The sequence below is a fragment of the Gossypium raimondii genome, chromosome 1, assembly GCF_025698545.1.
Source record: "Gossypium raimondii isolate GPD5lz chromosome 1, ASM2569854v1, whole genome shotgun sequence".
NCBI classification, from domain to species: Eukaryota; Viridiplantae; Streptophyta; class Magnoliopsida; order Malvales; family Malvaceae; genus Gossypium; species Gossypium raimondii.
This window is the reverse complement of record NC_068565.1, coordinates 13,488,913-13,514,878: the sequence shown is the minus strand read 5'-3', so window position 1 is coordinate 13,514,878 and position 25,966 is coordinate 13,488,913. Positions and strand designations below refer to the sequence as shown.

Sequence of the window (25,966 nt, the reverse complement as noted above, 5' to 3'; positions counted from 1 at the left end):
CTTCTCATTATTTTTAGGGTTAAGTCTCAAAACTATGCATGAACATTGGACCAATGTGCAATCTGATACATGAATTTCGATTTTTGTGCAATTCTATACATGACTAACCCTGATATTGTGTAGAACCAGTTTACGTTTATGTAATGCATTTAGAAATAGTTATATTTATTCAACTTGAAAATAAATGGATGCATTTACCTTTTCTCTGTGTAGAATTGAAACAAGGGTCTTTGTTTGTTTCCGGATAATAAATTTAGTCAATGTAAAAAGTTTTACATGTCAATCCAAATTCGCCTTGTTTCTTGGTAAAACGTTTTACCCTTTATGTAATTTACAAAAGCTCCTCTCTCGTGCTTTTAGACAGCCTGGGTTGTTTTTTTTTTTGTTAAGTCTTTTCCTTGCCTTTTTACAATTAATTCATCATATTTTCTTTTTATTTATTGAACAAAAAATAAAAATGATTGAAGATTCTCTCAGTGTTGAGTTTTGATGAGTTGACCTTCAAATTAAATTTATAATAACAAACCAAACAAATAACCTTTCTATTAAATTTGCTAATCGAATTTGAAAAAAGAACTTGCAAAATAAATCAAAATTTTAATTTATAAATTGGATTGAGATTTGCTGTAAATCCAAATTTTAAAGGTAAATTCAATTTTCTTTTAATTATATAATATTTACCTTATTATGTAATTTATATATAAAATTTGGCTTCAAAGTTTTACCCAAGATTAACTTTGTTGTTTTAATGTTGTTCGTATATTGAACAAATTGTGCTTGTGGACAATTTCGATATAGCTGTAGTATGCACTTGGACATTGTTGTTGGATTATATTTCTGTGAACTGTATGATTATAGTATGTTTGTTCAATTTATGCATTTGATTATTTTTCTAGTTATGCTACAAAATTTATACCTACTACTTAAATATTTTTATATATTATAGAAAATATCATATCAAATCAATGTTTATTAATTTTATTAATTAATAACCGAACTTTGTTCTATAGATTAATTATGAAAAAAATTCTTGTTAATATTGTATTTGTTTCACCCAAAATAACTTTTGCAAAATGATTTTAGGAAAATTTACCAAACAGAAAATAATTTACACAGATTCATCCAAACATTGAAAAATATCAGTTTTTCAGAAAATCAATACATCTTTCAGAAATCGTATTCTGTAAATTTTTTTCACCAAATAGACAGACCCCAAAATCAAATTTTTATGTGTATAATTGAATTCAAATAAAAATTTATTGAATCAAAATCAAAATCAAATTTTCATGTGTATGGTTGAGTCCAAATCAAAGTTTCATGTGTATAATTGTATCAAATTAAAGTTTGTGTATTACATTGCATGTTGAGTCTTTCGAGAGCCCTTATTTTTATCATAATCATGATAAGTTTTTTGTTACCTTATGATTTCTACAAATCAGGCAAGTTCCACTTGGTTTTGTGGTCAAGCATGAGTCATCTTCTATTCTACCATAGTTAAACCACTGAATTTCACTTTTTCCACTTGTTTTTGTGGTCAAGCATGAGTCATCTTCTATTCTGCCATAGTTAAACCACTGAATTTCACTTTCTCCTGGCTTGGAAAATACTGGAACCAGAACTTGTTGTACTGCATAATTTGTTGCCTTCTTTCCCTTGTCACCACTCCCTCCGCTTGGCTTGGCAGGTATGGTGGCTCCTTGACCATCCATCCTAACTGTTAGGTCATTCTTACTGTTGATCATCTTAAAGGTTAATGTCTAGTTCACTCCCATTGATCTCTAACCGAAGTGACTTTTTGAGCCGACACTAGTATGAAGGTTGCTTAAGTTCGATGTCTTCTCCTAAGTGACCTGTTATTTTGGTTTTAGTGAATGAAAATTTTGATTCCACTGTTTGATCAGCCAACTTAAGTTACTTCCTACTCTTTTCTTTCCCATATTTTGAAATTCAAACTTTTAGCTTGCTTTATTTTCATTATATTGCAGTCACCTTCGATATGAGCTTTACAAACAGTAACTTTCTTGCTTTAGTTTTTTAGCCATTTCTTTCGGCTTCACTTGTATTCAAGTTCGTGGTGTGTGGCGGTTGTTCATCAAATCCTCCACCGATAGCAAATTTCTTAGTACTGCATCAGGAAAGGGACTTCAATTTTTTCCTTATTTAGTTTCATTCTGAAGCCTAGCCATTAGTAAATCTAAAAGGTCATGCAAGATTCTCTATTGATTGTGATGGTGGTCTTGGCTATATTGTGATAAATCAATCTTCAATAAGATGCCTCGTCTTAGTCAGTTATGTTAGCTAGGCTTGAGTTATCCTCCCACACAGTTGCTCTGCCACTTTTTTAAGGATGTGAGATGTTTATTTATTTGTTTGGAAATTTTTTGGAGATGGATAAGCTTTACTTTTGGGTGTTCTCTTTTTCATTTTGCTTCAAATTTCTTTTGAATAGAAATCTAAGAACTTTTTTTGTGGTGTTTTTACAGGTGCTACGCGAAATAGAAGAGAAAGCAGTAGTCATTATGGATGAAAGAGGTACAGTGCTATTCTTGGTTGATGATTAGTACTTGTGAGTTTATAGATGAACTTTTCTTGGTCCTTCAAAGGACTTCTTGCTTGTAATGTCTGGTGCTATTTGAAGGTGGCATCTGGTATGTCTTCAAATGACTGAAAGAATTGGCAACATCCTATCTACGATAAAAGTTTTAAAGTCTCTTTTTCATAGAGAAATTGATTTACTTGATCAAAGCTCGGATATTATTGGATGATGTCCATCAGGATCCTGATCTTGACGCTTGATTTTTGTGCAGCTGAGCATGAGAGATTGCTTGAGGCATACACTGTGATCAACCAAAAATTGCAGAATTTCACATCAGATCGCGCAAGTCTAGAGAAAGCAATACAGGAATTGAAGGTATGTGAAAATTTTCTCTTCAAAGGAAATACATGCCTTAATTTGTTGCTGCTTTTGTCTTTTTATGGATGGTGTGCGGATTTGTTCAGGTTGATTTGAGGAGGCATGAACGAGACAATTCCTTGGCTCAAAAGGAGATTGCTGATCTTCAAAAGCAGGTAACTGATGCCCTTATTTTGATGCTTAAGCCGCAGTTGAATTTGTTTTTAGCATTTGAGATGGAAATTATATACATTATAGACTATGAGGATCTATTCTCTCATTTTCATATTCTTTTTCCTTCCCCTTTAAGGGAAAAGTGGCCTTTTTTTATGCTTAGTTGACAACTAATCTTCCTTTTTTTATTCTCTCTTTTTATTTTCCCCTATCTGATATGGACCTTTGGAGGACCATATCTTGTACTTTCAAATATGGGATTCAAGTCTCTTATTCCTTGCCGTTAGGCACATAACAGGTTTTTCCTTTTTTTTTTACTCTCTTTTATCTCCTTACTTTTTTCTCTGCCTTTCCACTACTTCTAGTTTTCCTTTCTTTTCTTTCTTGATCTTTTGTTCCCAATCTTTATTTCTAATATTTTTTTTAATAAAAAAAACTATGTTCCAGTGATTGAAACAATGACCATATATTTTCAGGATGATAATGTACTTGATGTGTTGCAAACTTTTATACATTCTTGATGTGTGTATTCAGTCTTGGATGTCTCTGATGTAGACAGAATTCTTTGGGTCTAAAATTGGGTGCTACTTTGTTATCTAATCAAAGCGCGAAGTTGGTTTGGGATTATGTCTATGATGAAAGATGCGATATATTTGTTTATGTGACATGTAGTTATGTCAAGAAGGGTCTAGGGATGCCAACATCGATCCGCTTCACCTATTCTAACTGGATCACAATGCTGTAGGTGACGGTTCTTCTTAAGGAGTGCCGTGACATACAACTACGTTGTGGATCTCTTGGGCAAGATTTTCCAGGTGGTGATGCAACTGTTGCTGCTGCTGATATGAGTCTGGAGCCTAATGCTGACAAAGTTATATCAGAAGTGAATATTAACTTGAAATTCTAGCTAGAATTTCACTTCTCCTTTTTTAGAATATCTTCCTCCCTTTTCTTACCCTCCAATATGATGATCTTTATCTCACTTCTGTTCGTTTGTTTAATAGTTGACATTCAAGGATATAAATGGCTTAGTTGAGCAGAATGTCCAACTTAGGAGCCTTGTGCGTGATCTTTCTGATCAGATCGAAAGTAAAGAGATGGAATTCAAGGTAACTAGAATTTCTTATCATTCTGTAGAGATATCGATTTGTTTAGTGGAAATACACAAGTAGGGAAAAGGGTGATAATATGGAAATTTATAGGGAACATCAGAAACAGACAAAAGAAATTAGAGTGAAGCAAGGAAACAGGTATAGAAAGAGAGGATTTAGGGGAGAAATGAGAAAGAAGGAATTTATATAGAAAAAAAAACTATACTCAAATGTTTCAAAGTAAAAATATCCATCATCCAGAACCTAACCAAAACCTTGAATATCTTTCTACTTACAAGCCATATTTAGAACCCAAAATAACATGAATACCAAAACCCTGAAAAGCCTAAGTGATTCTCCATCTTTGGTTCACAGACATAAAAAGCACTATTTGACAAGTAGGTGTGGTTGAATATATGGTACTGCAGGAAAAACTGGAGTTGGAGCTGAAAAAACAAACTGATGAAGCGGCATCGAAAGTTGCTGTAGTGTTACAAAGAGCTGAAGAGCAGGGGCGCATGATTGAATCACTGCATACCTCTGTGAGTCTTTTATGGCCTATTATTTTCTGATCCTTTTTTTCTTGAGTTTGCATCCAGTTTTTCCTTAGTTAATCCTTGTTTTCCCATCTTTTTTATAATGTATAGGTTGCAATGTACAAAAAGTTATATGAGGAGGAACATAAGCTTCATCTGTCTTATTCCCCTGCAGCAGAAGCCGCTCCAGGTTTTGTTTCTGTCCATCTTGTAATATTTTCTTTTATATAGCCGGGCAACCATTTGATCTGGAGCTCGCATTTTAGGGGTGTGTTTGGAAAGCCACTTAGTAGTTGAATTTGGGTGTTGCTGTAATTAGACATAAGTGGCATGTTTGGGTAACCATTGTAGTTAGTTTTCATCTTTTCTTCACCATAAGTTATAAAAATACCTTGGTGATGCATTCTCTTGTAGAAGGGGTGTGTGGCAATTTATAGACTTGGATTTTGAAGTTGTTTGTGGTAACTTCTGTAGGTATAACTCATTGTGATAGTTAACATGGCAATCTGCTGTAAAATTTCATCTTCTGCCATTTTAGGGTTATATTAGAGGACTATCTGTACAAGGTACATTTACATTTATTTAAATCTAGAATATAACCTCCAATAATGCCAGGTCATCAGTGGTTTTATTTATATTTCTATCCCATAGATTAAACATGTAACTATCCTAAATTGATTGCTAGGCTTGTAGCAGGAGGGAAATAATAAAATTGAAGGATGCACGTGCTTTTCTGTGGGCAAACTTGATTGCTTATATTATAACCTAATGTGTCAGGTTGCTTGCATTTTTAGTAGTCTGACTTGTCTATTATTTAGCATTTGCGGTTTCTTAGTTTTTATCATATTTTGTATATTTATATACATATTAGAATTTCTTTTTCTCTTGGTTTCCTTCTTTTTGAAATTTCTGTTTGTATGATGATCTTAACCTTTGCTTGCTATGGAGGATGGAAAAGAGGGCAGATAGAAAATTTGTTAATCGAACGGTCAAGATTCATAATGACTTTCTAACTTTGTAGCTTAACCATTAGGTTGACAAATTTTCTATCCTCACTCTTTTCCATCTTTCGTACCAAGCAAATCCCTAATGATATAATTTTCAGTTATTGTTTTATTTCTGTTTTGCGATCTTTTTGATTTGCACTACTTTTCTTTAGGCAAATGCTTCCCTTTTTCATTTTTTTCTTTATAAATTAATATTTAGAATTAAATCAATTATTTCAGATACTGGAAGGAGGGATCTCTTGCTTCTTCTTGAAGGTTCACAGGTATCAATCTTATACCATTGTATTTGTTTTTATATTTTTGTAATTTATATCACATGAACATGAAATACATAATACCATAATGTGAACATTAAAAAATATTTTAAGTTGTCTATGTTTAAAATTTTAATAAAAATATATAGAATTATTAAATATTATATACACTTTTAAAGTTTTAAAAAATATGGGTGTGCCTAAACTAGTTGGATTAGTCATTTATAAACATGGGTGGGTTGCCGGCTTGGGCAACCATATACTGTTCTGATGCAATACACAGGTCACGCCTGAATCTGACCTGGCCCTAATCTGGTCCGACCAGAGATCTAACCACTAAATACAAACTAACAAAAGTAAATTTGGGCTATCAGACAAATCAAAGCTGAGGACTAAGGGGACAGAAATTGTTTTGGGTGGGGCAAATCCGGGGTGATATTTTTGGGAGAGGAAATAGATGAGAAAAAGAATGGGCTGAGGATTCACAAAGAGAGGGGATGGGTGATTGTGTGGGCGACTAGAAATTTCAGCCTATGAAGACAATGTTTATAAAGTGGATGGAATTTGGTAATTACATGGGCTTCGTGAAATGGGTTTTTGATTGGCTGGTCTTACCATTTATTAGGTAACAACTTTTGAGTGTAAGATCATTGGGTGAAATTAATTCATAATTCAATACAACTATAAAATTGCCTTGATATTTACAATGACAAAATACTGCTAAAAGTAAATTTTATGTAAATTTTATGTACATTTTAAAATAGATTTGATTATTTTTATTTTTGATTAATAAAATTCTAAATACTAACATGGGGATTTTTAATTTTGTCTTTTCCGTTTTTTAATCTGCATATCCTTGTAATGTTGTATCAGAATTTGTAACAAATGTGGCATTACATTTGTTGTGTCATACTGGTGTCTGTGTCCATGCTTCCTTGGGGGGTGAATATACCTGTTCATTTAGTTTCTGTTATATTTGAGCTGACATTTTGTATCATAATTTATAAAACAGGAAGCTAGTAAGAAAGCACAAGAAAAAGCCACTGAACGTTTAAGATGTCTTGAAGAGGATCTAGCTAAGGCCAGGTATGTTATTGTTATATTTTAACAGACTAATTTATGGTTTTTGTTCTGAACTTTAAAATAGAATCTTTTGGGGAGTTTATCTATAAACTAGGTCCATATATCATACGGTCAAACTAGTGTTGGTAGGAGTTCCTATTTCGTTTAGGATTAGGATCCTAAGACTATTTGAATTAATATACTCTTCCTATTGAGATATAGTTTACTATATAGCAGAGAATTTCCAGCATTATTGTTTTGTGATTGTCTGATGCAGTCAACCTTAGACTTGATTTCTAGATAACCCTAGGTGTATCTAAATTTTCCTGCCGTATCTAACTTTTATTTGTCTTTTCCTATTTGCTGTATCTAAATTTTCCATCCTGATTGGAATAGCCACAAATCCTGACATCCTGGCCATCATATGTCAATTGGTCTCTTTATTTCTTTGTTATTTGTTGCTCTCTTTAAGCAGGGGATCAGTATGTATGTTCTATAGCCATGTAGTCTATGCATAATTGTTTCACTTGCGTTAGAAAACTTGTGTGTACTAGTTCAAAGAAGTAAACAATTCATTTTCCTTATTGTTACAGACAGTTTTTGTTTGCTACTTTATTACAGCAGTGAAATGCTTTACTGTACTAAATCAACAGATTTTATGGCCACTAACCAGCAGCTGAAGCCTCCTTTAGAAGCTATTTAAAATACAAAGAACCTACATAAAATTTATTTAAAAATCCTTGCAGTTACTGAAGATTATTCGTCATACAATGACCAGTTTAAACGCACCAGTTTAAAGCTATTTATCTTGTTTATGTGTATCAATTAAATGCATTCTTTTGATTTAAGCTTGGTAGCTTCTAGTCTATGGCAACTTCTGTACTTCTGCATTATTGTAGTGTTACAAAATTGCTGTGAATTCTTGTAGCAGAATTCAGTGTTGGATTATTTGGGTCATTGCATACCTTTGATGTGAATATACTCCAAAAAGTCACCTTTTCTATTTTCTTTTTGTTCTTACTTGTTGAAACATCTTATTGTTAACTTTTGTCTTGTCTTTGATTAACAGGGGCGAGATCATATCTTTACGGTCAGAGCGTGACAAGTTGGCTCTTGAATCTAATTTTGCTAGAGAAAAACTTGAGAGTGTCATGAAAGAAGCTGAGCATGAGGTGATTAGTTTTAGCATACTCTTTATTTCCTCATTTTATGAAGCATGTTATCTACTGTTTGTGATTCTGTTTTATTACATCTTTAGTTTATGGTCATTTACATGTTAGTGTGATGTTCTGTTTCTTTATTGCATTTGGAACATCATAGAGGGATAAAATCAATGGTGTTCTGGCAAGAAATGTGGAGTTCTCGCAGTTGATTATTGACTACCAAAAGAAGCTACGTGAAAGTTCTGAATCTTTAAATGCTGCTGAGGAGTGTTCTCGGAAATTGACAATGGAGGTAACTATTTTGTTGGCAACCTTGTCATTATGACTTGCTGATGTTGCTGTTTATATTTTGTGTTTGGCAAACTTTGTTGTTCTAACTGCTGTAAATGTTGCTATTTATACTTTTTTGTTCTCAAATAGGTGTCTATATTGAAGCAAGAAAAAGATATGTTAGCAAATGCTGAAAAGAGAGCATGTGATGAAGTTCGCAGCTTGTCAGAGAGAGTTTATCGTCTGCAGGTTTATAGTGTGATTGATTTGGGATTTGTTTCCTTGTTTCTTTTAAAATGGATTTCACTTCTTTAAAAATTGCTATAAAGCTAAAGCAAATGATGAAAAACAACATAATTGATTAAGAATGAACAAATGACAAGTGAAATACTAATTTTGACATAATTGTTCTATACAAAAGTCAGATAAAAAATTTTCCCCTTGATTGTTTCCTTTTCTATTGGAACACAGTTTTTTTTTTTGTTTCCAAAAGTGAAAGTCAAGAAACAGAAGAAACAACCTAAACTTTCTTTTTTTTCACATTTGGTTGGTACCAGTAAAAATTCTAATGTTATTATATGCAGGCTAGTTTGGATACTATACAGAGTGCAGAGGAAGTTCGTGAGGTAACAAGGTTTAATTATTTTGTTACGAGAATACGTCTGTTCCCTCATCTGTACGTATTTGACATGTATGTTGGTTTGATCACCTTATCTAATTGTGTTTTAGGAAACAAGAGCTTTGGAGAGAAGAAAGCAAGAAGAGTATGTTAAAAGAATAGAGGTGATTTATTTTGCATTATTGAATATACCTTGTAGAAGTTAGGTTGCAGATGCATCACCTGATGATTGGTCATATATCTTTAGCTGATTATTGAAAAATTTTGTACTTTCTCAAGAAATGCTGACATGTTTGTTTTCATGACCAACTTCTTGGCCTGACCAAATTTTGTAGAAAGAATGGGCTGAAGCTAAGAAGCAGGTGCAAGAAGAGAGGGATAATGTTCGTACTCTCATATCTGACCGTGAGCAGACTCTGAAAAATGCTATGAAACAAGTCGAAGAAATGGGAAAAGAACTGGCTAATGCTTTGCATGCTCGTGCTGCTGCTGAGGCGAGGGCTACCACTTCTGAGGTAATATCATTTGTCTAACTCTTAGCTCTGCTTGTTCTTATTCACTCTTGGAGTTATATGTGCTTTACTTTCGGTCATTCCCCCCCCCCCCTCCTTTAGTTGAGTTTCTGATCTGATTTTCCTATTAAAATATTTTATCAGGCCAGACTTGCTGATCTGGAGAAAAATCTTAAATCTTCTGATGCTAAGGTAGTGTTGACTATACTCCTCTGTTTACGAAGCACTATTTCCACTTTAGATGCTAATCTCTATCTCATTGAAGTGCATTATATCTTTTATATTCTTTCTATTGTGTATTTAGAGGTTTCTCCATGAATAGTGTTGTTTTTGGCCTCCAAGCACTTGCTATTACTAATTCCTGAAATTGCCATTCCACCTGTTTAAAATGTTGGGTAGAATCTTTCTGTTCATATCATTATCGCCTGCTAAGCTGGATTTCAATTTTATATTTGAGATCAAACTTGGGTCTTCAAGCGCTTTTGGTTTTTATTCTAAGAGATATGCGGACTGCTATTAAAATCATCATTTTCTGTGCCAATATGTCTTTTAAATAATTGAAAGAAAAGTATTATTTGTTTCTTCTAAGGAATTAAATGGATATAAACTCAATATCAACATGGGGTTTCTGCAGGCTTTGAAAAAGTGCAAAAAATGCTTTGCTTTTATGAGTGTAATTAGGAAATTAATTTAGGGAAAGTTGTTTTTTATAGCTTGTCGGTGTAACCATTGAGTTGTCTACTTTGGCACTGCATCGGTATGTTGATGGAACTCTTTTTGGAATCATTTTATGAATTAGGAAATATTTAAGAACACCATTTCTTCCATCTCATGTGCAATATAATCTTGATCTCTCACCACTCATTGTTAATTTGATTTGTTAATATACAAGATTTGGACATTGGTATAAATGGTTGCTTTTTTATTCTTTCCTTTACTGTTTTTGACTGCTTTTGCTCCATCCTCCTGCTGTCTACTTTTCCTTTCCCCGCTACATTTTTATAATTTTTTTTGTTTAGTATTTTACTTCAGGTCTGATTTGGATTTCTTGCTGACTATTTGCTGGTCCTCTGATGCAGATTTTGGCACTAGATGGTGGTACACCATCCGCTTTTTCAACAAATGAGGTTAGCGTTTTTCATTTATTGGTTCGGTTGTCTTTAATGATGCTCTCGCTGAAGTGTATGTGTTATGTTCCATTTCCACTGCTTACTGCTTGTTACATTTTGTATGGACACTCTGGCATTTGAATTGTTAGAAGTAACAAGTTTTGGTTGTCCAGTAAAAAAAGAAATTGAGAACAAATGGAAAGGATGTAGAGCTATTTTAGGACAACCCTTCAAACTAACATCCAGTGTACCATTTAAAGGACAGAATGGTTATATTAACACTTCCATGAAGGCATCATTTTCCTCAAAATAAAAAAAAAAAAAAGAAAGGAAAAAGAGGAAATGATAGTCTGACTCTTGGTTGTCTGGGAAAAAGAACTGAGAACAAACGGAAAGGAAGTACAGCTATTGTAGGGCAACCCTTGAAACTAACATCCTGTGTACCATTTAAAGGATAGAACAGAATGGTTAATGTTATTACTTTCATGAAGGCTTTTTTACTCAAAAAAAAAGAATAAAAAAAGAAGAAGAAGCAAAGGAAAGGAAAGGAAAGGAAAGAATAGTCTGGCTCTCTTTGTGCATGCTACTTTGGATAGCTCCTAGGAGCCAACGCAAATGCAGATCCTTTTTCTTGGTAAAGCGAGAGTCAAGTGGTGTTTACAGTTTCTTATCAAGATTGTCTTAAATCAAAACAATATGGAGGACTTTCCATTTTTGACAAATATTCCCGTGCCTACTCATGGCCAATTTAACTTTTAAAATATTTATTAGAAGTAGCATAGTCATTTTGGGTTTAAAATCTGGCTCATTTAGTTTGAGCTTCCGTATTGTAGAGACGAAGTTCTTTATATGGAACTGCATACTTACGGTTTTGCTATATTTTTCCTGTGTTGTAAGACCAAGTATGTTAAATAAAACTTGAGATGGAAAACGCTGAAGGCGAGTCATATCTGATGCAGCCTGAAACTTGAAGAACTAATACCAAGTAACGCCAATTGAAAGTTGGGGTGAATTAATTCATGGAATTTAGACTTCATTGACAAAATCTGGAACGTTGCATCTTGTTTATTTGCTTGACTTAGTCAATTATTGTTTCACAGTTCTATAAAATATATTTTTTGGTTGCTGAGAAACATCTTAAATTACCTCTCTAAATTCACTAAATTTATTCATGGAATCTAGACTTCATTGATAAATCTGGAACAGCGCATCATGTTTATTTGCTTGACTACATCAGTTTCTGTTTCATGGTAAATATTTTTTATTGGTTGCTAATAAGAAACAACTTAAATTGCCTCTCTGGGTTCTCTGTTGAAATTCCTTTTTTTTTTCATATGAAAGTCTTTTCTGATTTATATTTCTGTATGTTTTCCTGAATTTTCTACTGATTAATTGATATTGTGTTGATTTTGGTTCTATAATTTGTTTCCCTGGTTTGGCTAAATGTCTTCAGGCGACAGAACTGCCAATGACAAAGGAAGAGATAGAGAAACTAAAGGAGGAAGCAAAAGTTAACAGGGATCACATGCTACAGGTTCTCTAAATTTGAGTAAATTAGATTTTAATTTGTGGTTGAAATTATGTCATAATATGCCATGTTGCTTTGCAGTATAAGAACATAGCACAGGCAAATGAAGATGCATTGAAGCAAATGGAACTGGCACATGAAAATTTCAAGATTGAGGTATTTGCTGTATTTTAACGTTTGGCTGGTGAACTTTTTGTGATTGGTTGGCTGATCTGCTATATATGTTCAATCTTTCTTTTCAATTAATTTGGCAGGCGGAAAAGTTGAAGAAATCTTTAGAAGCGGAGCTTGTTTCACTTAGAGAGAGGGTTTCTGAACTTGAGAATGAATCTTCTTTGAAATCCGAGGAAGTAGCCTCTGCAACTGCAGGAAAGGAAGAGGCTCTCTCTTCTGTATTAGCAGAAATTACAAGTTTAAAAGAGGAAACTGCAGTCAAAAGGTCGAATTTTTCTGCTGTATGTTACATGGGGACTTATTTTAATCATCTATGAATTGATTTCTGACATTCTGTGCTTTGCATATAGTTCTCAAATTATGGCATTGGAGATTCAAATTTCTTCTATGAAAGAAAACCTGGAGAACGAACATGAGAAGTGGCGTGCAGCTCAAGCCAATTATGAAAGACAGGTTTGCTCACTGCACACAAAGTTGGCTAGATAATCAATATCTACTTTGTTAATCAATGAATATGTAAGAATAGAGCTGTGCCCAGTTTTCCCTTGCACTAGCTTTGCCACATCTAATTATTAATGAGCCAAGTAATAAATGGCCTCATATTGAAGTCTAATATTTGTTCTCTTGGTTGAGTTGGCTAAGCTAGAGGTGGTAGCATGGATGGGCCAGGCCGTCTTAGTACCAAAGCTTGTTCTTGGTCAGTTTTGTCAGTCCAATAATATGAATGTGATTGGCAAGGCCCAGATGTTTATAGACCTTAAGCCCAATATTGCTGATGGCACACTATATTGTGGGATGTGCCAAGCCTGGCCTTGTACTTAGGACTGAATATTATTTTTAAAAAAATATTATTTTCTCTAATGCATCTACTTTTTAGTTTCATAATTATTAAAAAAGAGTTAAATTTTTTAAAGAAAAAAAAGTAGTCACATGTTACGTGTCTCAGCTTAAAATTCCCACATTCATAGGAAGAGGAAATTTTGAATTTTGAAAAGTGAAGTTTACTGACATAGAAGATATGAAAAAAAGAATTACGAGAATATCATATGAAAAGAGGGAAAGGAAAAACAGATGGAGCTATTTCTCATTAGTCAACCAAAAAAATATTGAAGATGTGATGGTTGTTGATCTAATAAAAAGATGTAGGGGTTGGATTGTGCTGGACTGTGCCACGTGCTAGCCTGTGCTCATCATGGGCTTTGCTGTTCCAGCTATGAGCCAAACGTTTTTGACTCAGCCTGGCACTATAAGAAGTACCATCCTGAGCATGATCTGCTACTATATAGCAATACGATCTGTGTTGTGTCGGCTGTACTGCTATTTTGCCAGTTCTAGGCTAACGAAATTGATCTCCAAGCTGAACACCAGCTATTATTGAGCTTCACTCCAAGCCATAAAGATTGGCTTGGGCTTCACTTGGCTAAAAGGATAACTTCAAGATAAAAAATCCACTAAGACCTATAAGAATGGCCATCTTGAAGTTCAATGGCATGGTCCTAATCATGCCGATATCTATAACTGATAGCATTAGGAGATAGCCTAAAAAGTATTTATGAGAACTATTTCTCCTTGTCTTGTAATAATTTTGGTTTTTAGTGCAAAACTAAAGCAGCAAATTTTTCTTCCCCAACTCTTTAACATGTTTATGTTTTCCACTTTTAGGTACATTAAATCTATCAACAGTAATAATATTTTAAACATCATCAAAATTTTGACATATCTGAAGTGTATTTCTAAATGATGTAATATTAACTAGCGAGTAAGTCTTGTTAAAAGATATTTATAGTAGTCAACATAAAGAGAGTGAGAACAAACTATAATTTAGTTCATTAGACTTGTTCACAAATATTAAATGAGCTTGCTCATGAAAAAGAAAGAGCTGAATGCACCTATGTTATACAGCTTGTTCATTAAATGAAACTTGAAATCTTGTTTGAAGTCATTTGTTTGACCTACTAAACCACCGTAAACAGAACTTGAGCTGAGCTTGCTTTTGAATGGTTCACCGAATGCTTAATTCATTTACAGCTATAATTGTTTTGGTGGTGCTAGGGCATTGTTCTTAATTAAATATGAAGTATCGTTTCCTTTAATATTGATCTGATATGGTTTATGTAGCATGGTCAAGGTGCTTTTATGTTCATCTTAAGAAGCAGAGTACCATTTATTTTTGGTAATATGAATCAGTGTATCTATTATACTTGACACTCGACAGTTTCTCACCTGTAAGTTTATTGTTCAAACATCAGGCTGTGGAGTGGAGTAGTGGAGTCAACTTTTAAGCTCTATGTTTTTGAGTGTGTTATATACAAATAAATGTTCTGTTATGTGCATTTATTTGCACCTTGCTTTTGTTGCATGAGTACATTTTTGGCAATTTACCTCTGGATTAATACAGGGGTTTCTAGTCTGTTGATGGTGCTTTTCAACTTTGACCACACTGGTAATATGTGAATATGTTCTTATGTATTTGCATATTCATGATACCTTTTTAAACTCGTATTGCCTTGGTTTGTCATCTTCCATCTATTACTATCCCTGAATTTGAAATTTCTTGGTTATGATCTCAAGACACCCAATTAAATAATGTAAAATGCTTTTGTGTTGGGTATTCATTTAAAGGGAACCGAATCATATGCTTGTAAAGAAAGATCTTTGTTTCGAGTTTGTCTATATGGGGTCTTTTTGAGTTTTTACAGCTTTTATGCATTCTATTTAATGAAAACTGTTCGGGGCTGCGTAATAGTCTTGATTGCTTTTGTGACATCCTCTTTGAACAGGTTATTCTACAATCAGAGACAATTCAGGAGTTGACTAAAACTTCACAAGAGTTGGCTTTACTGCAAGAGGAAGCATCTGAGTTGCGTAAACTGGCCGATGCACATAAAAGTGAAAATGTATGTTATTTTTACACTTTCTATTTTATTTTTGTTTGTTTGTTTTGTATGTTGAATTTTTTGCCTGCTTTTTTGGGCTGGAAAGGAGTGCCCCATTGTTGAGCTTGGTTGTGTTGAGGCTAATGTTATCTTACTAGTATGGAGTTTGAACTTGTTTGGGCTTTAGTGATTTTAATGTTTAGTTCAAGCTCAGCTCAAACTGGAAAACCATGAATCAGATGCAAAATATATCAAGAAATGTCTATCTCTTCCTTTACATCCTAAACCCGTCTTCACCAAGAATGCCACTTTTAAATTGAGACCGACATTGATTTAATCCAATTGATTGTAGAGACTCAAATAATCTCAATAACAATTTTGAAGTTAGTGAAATGTCTTTAAGATGTGAAATTACAGAGGATCATAGGTATGAAGAATATTTTTGAGGAACTATGTGGGGTTCAAACTGAGTAGAATGAAGAGAAAGAGAAGTCTAGTTGGGAGAGAAATAAAGGGCTCTTATTACTGATTGTTGTAAAAAAGTAGTGAGATGAGATGGTTCTGGAAGTCATGGACAATGGAAAAGAGTATCCTTAAACTAAAAGGAAAATAATATTAAACAATGGGTGCAAGCTTCTCTAATCAAGACTTGGTACAGGTGATGTCCAGTCTGGAGTTTATGTCAGCGGGGCCTGTCAGTGTAAAAACACCTTTTTTTGTATTTTATTTTTCAGGAGCTTTAACATTTTGTTTATATTTATTTGTTGATAATTCTAGATTATCATAGTTGCTCCTACTCATATAAATAAATTCAATTAATTGTTTTGGATATTCAGAGATTCATAGGAGACTCGGGAAATCCAGAAATACTATCCCAAAACCCACAATACTAATAAAACTTAAAATGTTAGGTGTTTATTATTTACTAACCATATTTAGACAAGCCTACTATATTCGAAACCTATTTTCGGCATAGTTTATGTTTGGTAATTATAGTGGCCTGATTTGAGTGATGAGATGGCATGTTATTGTGATGGAAAGCACTTGTGGTTCAATGTTCTGAGGCAGCTCAGTGGTCGGATATGAGATGATAGGGGGTGGTGAAGTGCTGTAATACTAGGGCAAGAAAGAAACAGTTAAGAGGTGAAACTGTTGAGCTGCAAGAACCCCAGAGTTTAGGGGAATTTAATTCGAGCTTGTGTCGCAATGTGGCTAATGAAACCCAATTACCTGCAATGGCTGATACCAAAAACATTTACCGGAGCTTTAATGGGTTATTATATAAGTAGGGGCAACTATGATAATCTGGAACAGGAGCTTTAACATTTACCGGGCGGTTCATTAGTAACCCATTAAATAAGGCCGAAACATTACATAAATCCAGAAATACTATCCAAAACCCATTAGCAAATAAACAATTCCCTTTCTTTTCTAACAAACCTTCTCTTTTCCCATGCTTCCTTTCTTTCCGTTTCTGTCGTCCTCTATCTTTCTCCATTGAACCCTAAGCCTCTCATTCTCTTTTGTTCTTAGTTCTGTCTTTCTTATTAGCTTTTCTTCTCTTTCAGTAGCCCCTTTCTACCATTATTTTTACCAGTCAACTTCAAGCTAAGAGTTGCATTAGTTACCCATTTTCTCCAACCTCTTCAGTCTAAAAAATATGGGTGAGACCTCTGTTTTCTCTGTTAATGGTTTCGGCCAATTTTTCTCCATGTTTTCCTAGATTAATCACTTTCTGGTTCCAGTTTATTATCGGCTCTTGCTGCTTCACTCATTTTCTGGTTTTAACATTATAGTTGATTTGGTACATCCACTATTCCTGGTTGAACTGGCTGGTCCGGTCCGGTTTTTATAACACTAGGTGACATCCAACAAATTATTTATTTATTAAATAATTGTAAAAAGCTTCAGTAGACATTTTCATGTTATGTCATACTGTTCACTGCAATTGGTCAAGTGGTTTATTCTATGAGTTACTCTTTCTGTTTTATTTATTTTTATGTTGGAATTTGTATATTGCTAAATGCATTGATATGACCTGGTTACCTGAATATGTTCTTTCCAGGCTGAACTTAAGGCTAGGTGGGAGATGGAGAAATCAGTTCTTGAGGAATCAAGGAAAGAAGCTGAGAAAAAATATGATGAACTTAATGAACAGGTCAGTGTTGGTGTGAGTTCCGCTTGTTTATTTCTTTTTGTTCTTGCTCCTTAGTCCTCTCCTCTCCTCTCTGCATTCATTCTCACTGGTGCAGTAATATGGGTTTTCCTCTTATAGATGGAGTTTCATGTTGTATAATTCAAACTCATGAAACATGTACTTTTCCTCATTATTCCCAACATTATCTGCAAGAGTATGATGTGTTCAAGGAACATTAACATTGAGCAACTAGCTTGTTTGATGAGAATAGGAAAGAAGGCAATTTTACTTTTAAGCAAACATTTTCCCCTTTCAGAAACTTGATAGCTTCGATGCTAATTTAAATAATAGGGTAGATACAGTCACAGCAATTGCATATTAGGCTACTCCGGTGTTAATTCGGACTCTAATCAGCATTTCCAATGCTGTGGTATCCTGGCTAGCATTATCTGTTGGATAGTTGAATTGATGGGTTGCAGTGTTTGTCACTTAGAATTTATTTCCCTTAAGTATAGGCCATTCTAGTGAAGATTTGAACCATTGGATGTACATTTGGATTTACAACTTGTTTCTTAGACAAGACACCTGTGAGCGAACTTTGAAAGGGTTGAAGCATGTCTTCCTTCTACTATTATTTGCTCAGATTGAAATAATGTATTTGATGCTATCTTTTTCTTGTTTGTTTTTCTACTCTAGAATATATTTTGTAGTTTTATTTTAATGCAAGAGTAGAAAAAAGCAGTTTTCTATGATTATTAATATTATCTTTTGTCATATGTTCTTCAGAACAAGATATTGCACAGCCGGATTGAAGCTATGCATATTCAGTTTGCTGAGAAAGATCGTGGTTCTGCACTTGCTGAAAGTTCTGTTCCAGATTCACATGGTGATTCTGGTTTGCAGAATGTCATCAATTACCTCCGACGGACAAAACAAATAGTATGTTCCATTTGGTTTTTTTTTGGGCAGATTATTTCTCCTTTTGTCTTTCTCATGCTGCCTGTACTTTCTGATGTTTTGTGAATTTCTATAGGCGGAAACAGAGATATCTTTATTGAAGCAGGAGAAGCTACGGTTGCAATCACAAGTTAGTAATTCCTTTACGTAATATTAACTGAATTGCATATTTGATGTTCTGAGTCATATTTGTCGTAGTCAAGTTTGGTTTACTATCTACCTATTATGGTTTTATCCTTATTAAAAAATGATGAACTTTTCAGGTTATTTTGCAAACTTTTTATAAGATACTCCTCACTCTGATGACATAATGAATTTATTTTATTTTTCTTACTTGAAAACTCTATTTGAATTGCCTATGATCACAACTACAATGTAGATGGATTCTATATGTATTAAGGAGGATAAAGGTACTTTAATGGAAGTGGTTGGTTCAAATTTTTTGTTTGCTCAAAAGAGCTTTGTGAAATCAAAGAATATGTAGAAAATATGGTTTTGAGATTAAGATGTCATCAAATGTGGTGTGTCCAATTTTCCTTGTTTAACTTTTGTGGTAAAAGTTTGTATATATTATAGTGTTGGTTTCAAAATGGAACAGCAGTTCTCCTGTTTCATGGAATTGTTTAATGTCATAAGTTTCCTTGCATTTATTTTGTAGCTTGAGAATGCTCTTAAGGCAGAAGAAAATGCCAAAGCCACACTTAATGCTGAGCGTGCCAATTCAAGAGCAGTGTTGATGACAGAGGATGAGATCAAGTCTTTACAGCACCAGGTTAGTCTTTACTTCCTGCCAAAATTATGTTAGTTCATTCGGCTTTTTTTTTTTTCCCTATGTTTTTGTCCCCTTATATAGTTTTCTTTTCCTCCAAAATATGTTGACACCTTGTCAATTTCAGTACCCTTTCAGAGACCTAGCATTTACTAGTTTATCCCTATTTCTTTTAATGTTGCCCTTGTTAATATTTTTGTTCCAAAAACCTGATAGTTAGATCATGTAATTCTTTTTTTTTTTTGTTTTTTTGCAGATCAGGGAAATGAATTTACTCCGTGAAAGCAACATGCAGCTTAGAGAGGAGAACAAGCACAATTTTGAGGAATGCCAGGTAGAATCCTGGCACTCTTGGCCTAAGATCATTTTGGAAAAAAAAATATCAATATAGTTACTTTTCACAATAAGCAGTATTTATTTAAATTTATTTATTAAATTTGTCTTTTTACAAGCTTACCTGTTTTGCTTATAGAAATTACGCGAGGTGGCTCATAAACATAAGATTGAATCTGAAGCTCTAGAGAGCCAGCTGATGGAGAGGCAATTTGAGGTTGAAGCTTCTAAAAAGGAAATTGAAAAGCATCTGACAGAGAGAGAGATCTTGGAAAAGAGGGTCTCTGAGGTATGAACACAGGTTAAAGAGTACACTACTATTTTTTGTCTTTATTGCGACATTTTAACATATATTTCTTCTGTTGTAGTTACTTGAGAGATGTAGAAACATTGATGTGGAAGACTATAACCGTCTGAAAAATGATGTTCTACAGAAGGAGGTAGGATGTACTTTTATGAACATGTCACCTTGTTATAAGTATTTGAAATGCAATTTTTGAATGGGAACTTTTAGAATCACGTTGATACTGCCACCTGCAATAGATATAGTTGTGGGGGAATGCAAGACAGAATCAGATTTAATGCGGTGAATATTAGGACTTTGGGAAGATGTTTTCTTTTGCTTACCTATGGTGCTGGTTTGTTAAGAGATAGCCTAAAATCTCCAGTTAAAGCAACCTAACGCCAGAATAATTTTCTGTGTAACTACTATTGAATTCAAACCTTAAAGACTGCTTCGTGGTTTTAGGGCTTAGGGAATGACAGGAAAAAATGTAGGCATAATCTCCTAATGCTACTGGAATTTGAAAGTGGAGGGATATCCTCCTAACTAACAGACATGGAAAGTAGGAGATGATAACAGAAGATGAATTCATCAATACTTTTGACTTATTAAATTTAAATTTCTGGTGTTAAATGTTGGTAAACTAAAGGGGTACTAACACATTCTTTTAATTCCTAGTTAAACATTCGAGTTATTCCTTTTTTCATCTTTGGCTTATTTCTATTAATAATTATTCTTTTTGCTCTCTGAGTCTTTTGTGTGGTGAAGGTTTTGCTATATTCTATTTGGTTTTAGATAGATTGCCCATTTTCTTAAGGGCAAATTGAACAACATGATTGGACCTGCTTGTTAAAACATGTTACAACATTTTTTTCTGGAAACTGAACTTTTGTGAGTTCAGTATTTTACCATTTAAACATCTTTGGAGGCCTTCATGTGTCAGCGATGAAGTCCTACAGTGACTAATACTTTATTGTTACATTTTATTGTAAGCCTTGGTTTTACATTTTTAACCAAAAACAGGCTATTTTCATTTAATTTGTGTTTAGACTCTAGAAATTTAGAGTGTTTTTCAAGGCTGCATCTTGCACCATGTGCCAGACAACAAAAGCACGTCAATCCCTTTAAGGCAAGGCACATTGATTAAACAAATTCCTGGTTTGCCTAGGCATGGGTTTTGTAAAGCGGTAGTGCAAAAAAAAGTTAGCGTGATTGAAGTTCTTTATAAATTTCTTTATTAATTGTAACTTTAATAGTAAACAAAGGGAACTATATTAAATTTTTTATAGCTTAATATTTGAGTATCCAACTGTAACAGTTGGAACATAAGGACATAGTGCATGTTTACCAACAATAGAGAAACATAATTTTGCATGTTTTGCAGGAAATATAATTGGACAACCCTAGGGTTTATTATCAGAATTATATATCTTAAGCTTATTTTGTATACATAGACAAATACATTCAAAATACACATACATATTGCACCTTCACTTAGGGAAGCACTCTTTTGGTGTCTTCCACAACAGGCAATAGTACTCAGAAAGTTTCTTGTGCCGTTGATGGCACTGGAAATTTATGCTAGAAATGACACGCTTTAAGAATTTACTTCTATGCTGAAAAGGGAGAAACCAAATCGGAACTGGCATGCTGATTTTAAGGTTTCTTTAGTAGGCTGATCAGCTAATCTATCATTTTGTTATAGTCTTATTGACAGCGGTTATAATTGTCTATTAGCTTGTGTTACTTTTTTGTTCGATTTCTGATGTGAATATATCAATCCAGGAAAATTTGAAAGAGAAGGACGCTCAGATTGAGGAGATTACAAACCTTCTGTGTAAGAAGCAGGATATTATATCAAAATTGGAACAAGATCTTGCAAACAGCAAGTTGGAACTCAATGAGAAGGATAAGAAGTTAAATGATATTTTGCAGCAAGAGGTAAAACTCTCCACTTCTCTGTAATTTAAGCTATAAACTTTTAGGCTTCACTTTAGGTGTAAAAAAGTATCACTGTATTATTTTTTGTGTAGGCAAATTTAAAGTCAGACATTGAGAAGCAGAAGAAGCTTGTCGTTCAATTTAAGGTGGTTATGAAATGGAAACTGTTACTTAGATGCATTTTCTTGCTCATTTTGACTACAATGCTTTAAGAAATGGAAACTGGTTCTTATTTTTACCTAACTCTAAAAAAAATAAAATTCTCCCAGAGGAGAGCTGAGAGTTTCGCAAAAGAAAAGGAGCAATTGAGCAGAGAAAATTTGAAACTGGTGGAGGAATTGAAACAAGGTAGAATTTTTCTTAGAATTCTTTTTTATTATCTAAGCAACTTGTTGTTAACATTTGAATTCTCAAAGCAGGTAGAAGGTCCGGTAGTGATATTACTGGTGACCAGGTCATGAAGGAAAAAGAGGAGAAAGACACTAGAATACAGGTGCTTAAGCTGATTTTCTTCTTTTCCGTTTTTCTTCTTTTCTTTATTTGTCCACAATTTTTTCTTCCACACTATTTGCACAGATTCTGGAGAAAACTGTTGAGAGACAAAGAGAAGAGTTGAAGAAAGAGAAGGATGAACATCAGAATGAGAAAGCAAAACGTATCAAGTGTGAACGGACTATTATGGAAGCAGTCAGGAAAACTGAAAAGGTTTGTCTATTTGTTCTTCGAGCATATTTTGCCTCATGAACTGGAAGGGTTGTCAATGGTTAATATACGTGTTAGCTACCTGAAGTCAACTTGGACAGCGTCATGCTAAGCTTGAGCTTGAATTATTGAGCGAATTTAGTTTTATTATTTTTTAATATATGTTTTTGTCATATTATATTGGACAATTATCATGTAAACTGCCAGTGGAGTTTTTTAACTCCACAATTGGAGTTGAAGAAAACTGACACATTCCTTGGATTTTATTTAGTAAATAAATAATATGGTACATGCTGTAAATATGGTCTGCCTCTGGGGTTAAAAATGCTTAACTGTCGGTGTACCTAATAATAATATTTTATTATATTTTGCAAGTATTTTTAATTTATTACAAAGATATTTGTATATGAAATGAGTCGACCTCAGCACAAAGAATCAAGTTTGAGCTTAATCAAATTACTTTATCTTGGTTATGAGCCTAATTGAATGAAATCAGAAAACGTGGCTTATTTCTTGCTAGAAAATCTCTTTAAAGTTCAAGCTGAGATATATACTGTTTCTGCTCAATTATACCCCCAAGCAGAACACAGTACTGTGCTGTGAATTTCACCCTTAACTCCGCTCTTGTTTATGTTTGTTTCTCTCTTAATATTTTACAGGGAAAGACAACCGTTTTAGGTGAGCTTGAGAAGTATCAACTCTCGGTGAAGCGAATCTCAGAAGAACTAGAAAAGCTCAAACATGCTGAGGGCAATCTTCCTCAGGTAAAAGAAGTTGTGAGGTTTATCAATTTATTAGTTTTCTTAATGTGTTTTGGTGAGCAAAGGGTCTGGTTCCTTCTATCAGTCATACTCCGTGTATACCGAAGGATCAAATAAATTGCTTCCAAAATCACACTAACTTCTTTTATTTCGTAACACTTGAAAAAAATAAAAGGGAACACAAAGTGAAAAACCTTTTGTCAGAATGATAACTTCTTCCCCTTTTTCTCCCTTATTTATTAATGCCAAATTAAAGATTTATTTATTTTTATTATTATATGCTCCTGACTGTCAGTTTGTTAATCGCTTTTAAAAGAAGATAGAGGTTCTTGACTGGAAACACTAATTGATTCTTGAGAGGGACTTGGGGCTTCAGTCTTGCCTTGAATGAAAAGGCAAAAGCAGCCTTTCCAATGATTTTAGCAGTTATATATGATTAGTGTTTACATATATTGAAGTTAGTTTTGAACAAGAAAGGGGGACAAATACTATCTTTTTCAGGCCTGCTTGTATTAAGTACTTTTCAGCATTGATATTGTAAAGAGTAACTGATATCTTTCTGGATTTAACTTTTCCAGGGTACCTCAGTGGTTCAGCTTCTTTCTGGCACCATCTCTGATGATCATGCTTCATCATATCTATCTGCTGCAGAAGATTTTGAGAAAGTAGCACGTTCAATTCTAAATGAGCTTGGAACTGGCTCCATATCTGGAGATGTTCCTGCAGTTGACAATTCTGCACCAGTCTTAACAGGTGACTTTCTGAGAATCGTGGCTTCTTTTCTTCTTTCTTTTTCTTCCCTTGGTGTGATAAACTCATTTCAGTTTCAGGCACAGTAGTTCCGGATCAGCTTCCCGTTATTGCATCCTCAACAGTTCCTGTAACAAGTCACCAGCAACCAGCCAAAACATCTGAAGAGAGGAGATCTATTTTACCTAAAACCAATACTGACACTCGTAAAACAGGGAGGAGGCTTGTTCGCCCACGTTTTGCCAAACCCGAAGAGCCACAGGGTGATGTGGAGATGTCAGAAGCTATATCACACGATGTTGATGCTCAAGGAACTCTCACTTCACAAAACCAACAATCAGTTCGCAAACGTCTGGCTTCTGCTACATCTGAGTTGAGTGAGGATTTACCAGTTCCCGGGGAGACCAGCACGGATGTGGTTGTACCTGCTCTTAAGAAATCAAAGGGTCCAGATTCTGGACAAGAGGCTGCTGAAGGTCAAGCTGCTGCACTCTCAGAAAATGTTGGTTGTCCACAAGTAACAGACGAAGCTTATGATAATGTTGGTGATGTAACTCAAGGTTCAAATGAGGAGCTTGTTGATGTTGAGAAGGAAGAGGCTGACACAATGGAGGAAAATCTTGAAGAGTCAAAAGAACCCCAGGTAGATGGCACGAATGAGGTTGGATTGCAGGAAAATAAGAACGATGAGATCTTGGATAAACCAAGTGGAAACGAGGTGGTAGCTGATGAAGATTCAAAGAATCCAGCTGAGCAAGATAATCTACAGCCCGTGCTAGAAACTGAGAGTGAGAGAGAAGAAGGAGAGCTGGTCCCTGAGGTAGCAGCAGATACTGAAGGAGGTAATGATGCGCACAATGTGGTGGGATCCTCTGAGGTTGGCGACCGTCAGGCAGAGCTAGTTTCATCTCCTCTGGCTTCACCTTCAAGGGTTGATGATGAAGCTCTAGTTACCGCAGCAGAAGGCGATAACTCTCCTGATGCTGTAAATGATGAGAAGAATGAGGAAGGTTATATAGGTGAAGAGAGTGTTGCCGAAGGATCTGAAAAGTCGAATGATGGTAATGAGCAGAGTGTAGTGGAGACGGATCCAATGCCTGAAGCCGCTGCCGCCGCTGTTGCTACCTCTGGCACTAATGAGAGTGGCACAACAAGTGGTACACCCGAGGGTGAGGTCTCAAAAAACATAGGTAGTTCAAGCGGTGCAGCTGCAGCAGAAGCAGAGGATGTGAAGCAGATGTCTCCCATAAGTGGGACTGGGAGCGGGAGTGGAAGTAGTGCAACCTCAACGTTGGTAAATCTTAACGAGAGAGCCAGAGAAAGAGCCATGTTAAGACAGGCAGGAGTACTGGGTTCTACTACTTCAGGTAGAGGTCGTGGAAGGGTTGCAGTGCGTGCTCGAGGTGCTAGGGGGCGCAGTGCGCGTGGTGGACGAGCAGGTGGGGGACCACAAAATTCTGATCAACAGTGACCTATTTTTATTATGCTGGAGACCGGAGAGGTAAGAATAGAGAAGATGAGATGAGATGAGAGGATGTACTCTTTTCTTTTTTTTCTCTACGAATCTTATTAAAAATATTTTTGGGAAAGAAGTTAGGAGATGCGAAGTTTTTAACGTAATATATTTTAACGGATAAATGAAGGAATGAATGAATGACGAGCTTGGGCTGGCAAATATCTCTTGTCTATAGCTCTTATGCTAATAAATTGAATTTCAAGAATACACAAGACGAAAGCTTCCAAAACAAAGAAGAAATGCATTGTGGATAACTTATTTTTCTCAGGCAAGAATTTTGTTTCTACTAGTTTGTTTTTATTTCATTTAATAATAATAATAGCAGCAGTAGTATGTAACGATCGATATTTTCACAAGGATTGGTTGATTAACTCGGACTTTGTAAAACCCATCTTCAGCAATGCACTTCCATTGTTTATTAGATTGAAGAAACGACATTCGGATCACAACCATTGTCAATCAATAGTTCTTCGTCTTGGTCAAAACTAGCAGACTACATCTCTTTTCTCCTTAGAGGGTTAAGTATCCAGTTTCATCATAGTTTGCAGG

The 25,966-nt window shown here is 34.6% G+C and overlaps 1 protein-coding gene across 3 annotated transcripts in view; it reads left to right on the top strand.

Moving 5' to 3' along the window:
* Positions 1-25,576, top strand: part of LOC105783023 (nuclear-pore anchor) — a 30,112-nt gene extending 4,536 nt beyond the window's left edge. The window contains exons 12-48 of one of the 3 annotated variants that reach the window (XM_052631941.1): positions 2,484-2,532; positions 2,808-2,911; positions 3,001-3,069; positions 3,813-3,950; positions 4,072-4,176; positions 4,587-4,700; positions 4,806-4,884; positions 5,921-5,964; positions 6,968-7,041; positions 8,087-8,189; positions 8,338-8,472; positions 8,601-8,699; positions 9,035-9,076; positions 9,180-9,233; positions 9,405-9,584; positions 9,726-9,773; positions 10,661-10,708; positions 12,144-12,224; positions 12,300-12,374; positions 12,473-12,657; positions 12,743-12,845; positions 15,173-15,289; positions 17,334-17,426; positions 18,192-18,344; positions 18,439-18,492; positions 19,021-19,134; positions 19,388-19,465; positions 19,604-19,753; positions 19,833-19,904; positions 21,533-21,688; positions 21,781-21,834; positions 21,958-22,036; positions 22,108-22,181; positions 22,265-22,393; positions 23,050-23,154; positions 23,730-23,904; positions 23,991-25,576. In XM_052631941.1, coding sequence (XP_052487901.1) covers positions 2,484-2,532; positions 2,808-2,911; positions 3,001-3,069; positions 3,813-3,950; positions 4,072-4,176; positions 4,587-4,700; positions 4,806-4,884; positions 5,921-5,964; positions 6,968-7,041; positions 8,087-8,189; positions 8,338-8,472; positions 8,601-8,699; positions 9,035-9,076; positions 9,180-9,233; positions 9,405-9,584; positions 9,726-9,773; positions 10,661-10,708; positions 12,144-12,224; positions 12,300-12,374; positions 12,473-12,657; positions 12,743-12,845; positions 15,173-15,289; positions 17,334-17,426; positions 18,192-18,344; positions 18,439-18,492; positions 19,021-19,134; positions 19,388-19,465; positions 19,604-19,753; positions 19,833-19,904; positions 21,533-21,688; positions 21,781-21,834; positions 21,958-22,036; positions 22,108-22,181; positions 22,265-22,393; positions 23,050-23,154; positions 23,730-23,904; positions 23,991-25,372 — 4,914 coding nt within the window. In that variant the 3' untranslated portion in view covers positions 25,373-25,576. Of the gene's footprint in view, positions 1-2,483; positions 2,533-2,807; positions 2,912-3,000; positions 3,070-3,812; positions 3,951-4,071; positions 4,177-4,586; positions 4,701-4,805; positions 4,885-5,920; positions 5,965-6,967; positions 7,042-8,086; positions 8,190-8,337; positions 8,473-8,600; positions 8,700-9,034; positions 9,077-9,179; positions 9,234-9,404; positions 9,585-9,725; positions 9,774-10,660; positions 10,709-12,143; positions 12,225-12,299; positions 12,375-12,472; positions 12,658-12,742; positions 12,846-15,172; positions 15,290-17,333; positions 17,427-18,191; positions 18,345-18,438; positions 18,493-19,020; positions 19,135-19,387; positions 19,466-19,603; positions 19,754-19,832; positions 19,905-21,532; positions 21,689-21,780; positions 21,835-21,957; positions 22,037-22,107; positions 22,182-22,264; positions 22,394-23,049; positions 23,155-23,729; positions 23,905-23,975 lie in introns of all 3 variants that reach the window. The other 2 variants (XM_012608197.2, XM_012608189.2) reach the window with 2 other exon arrangements.
* Positions 25,577-25,966: the final 390 nt, after the last annotated feature.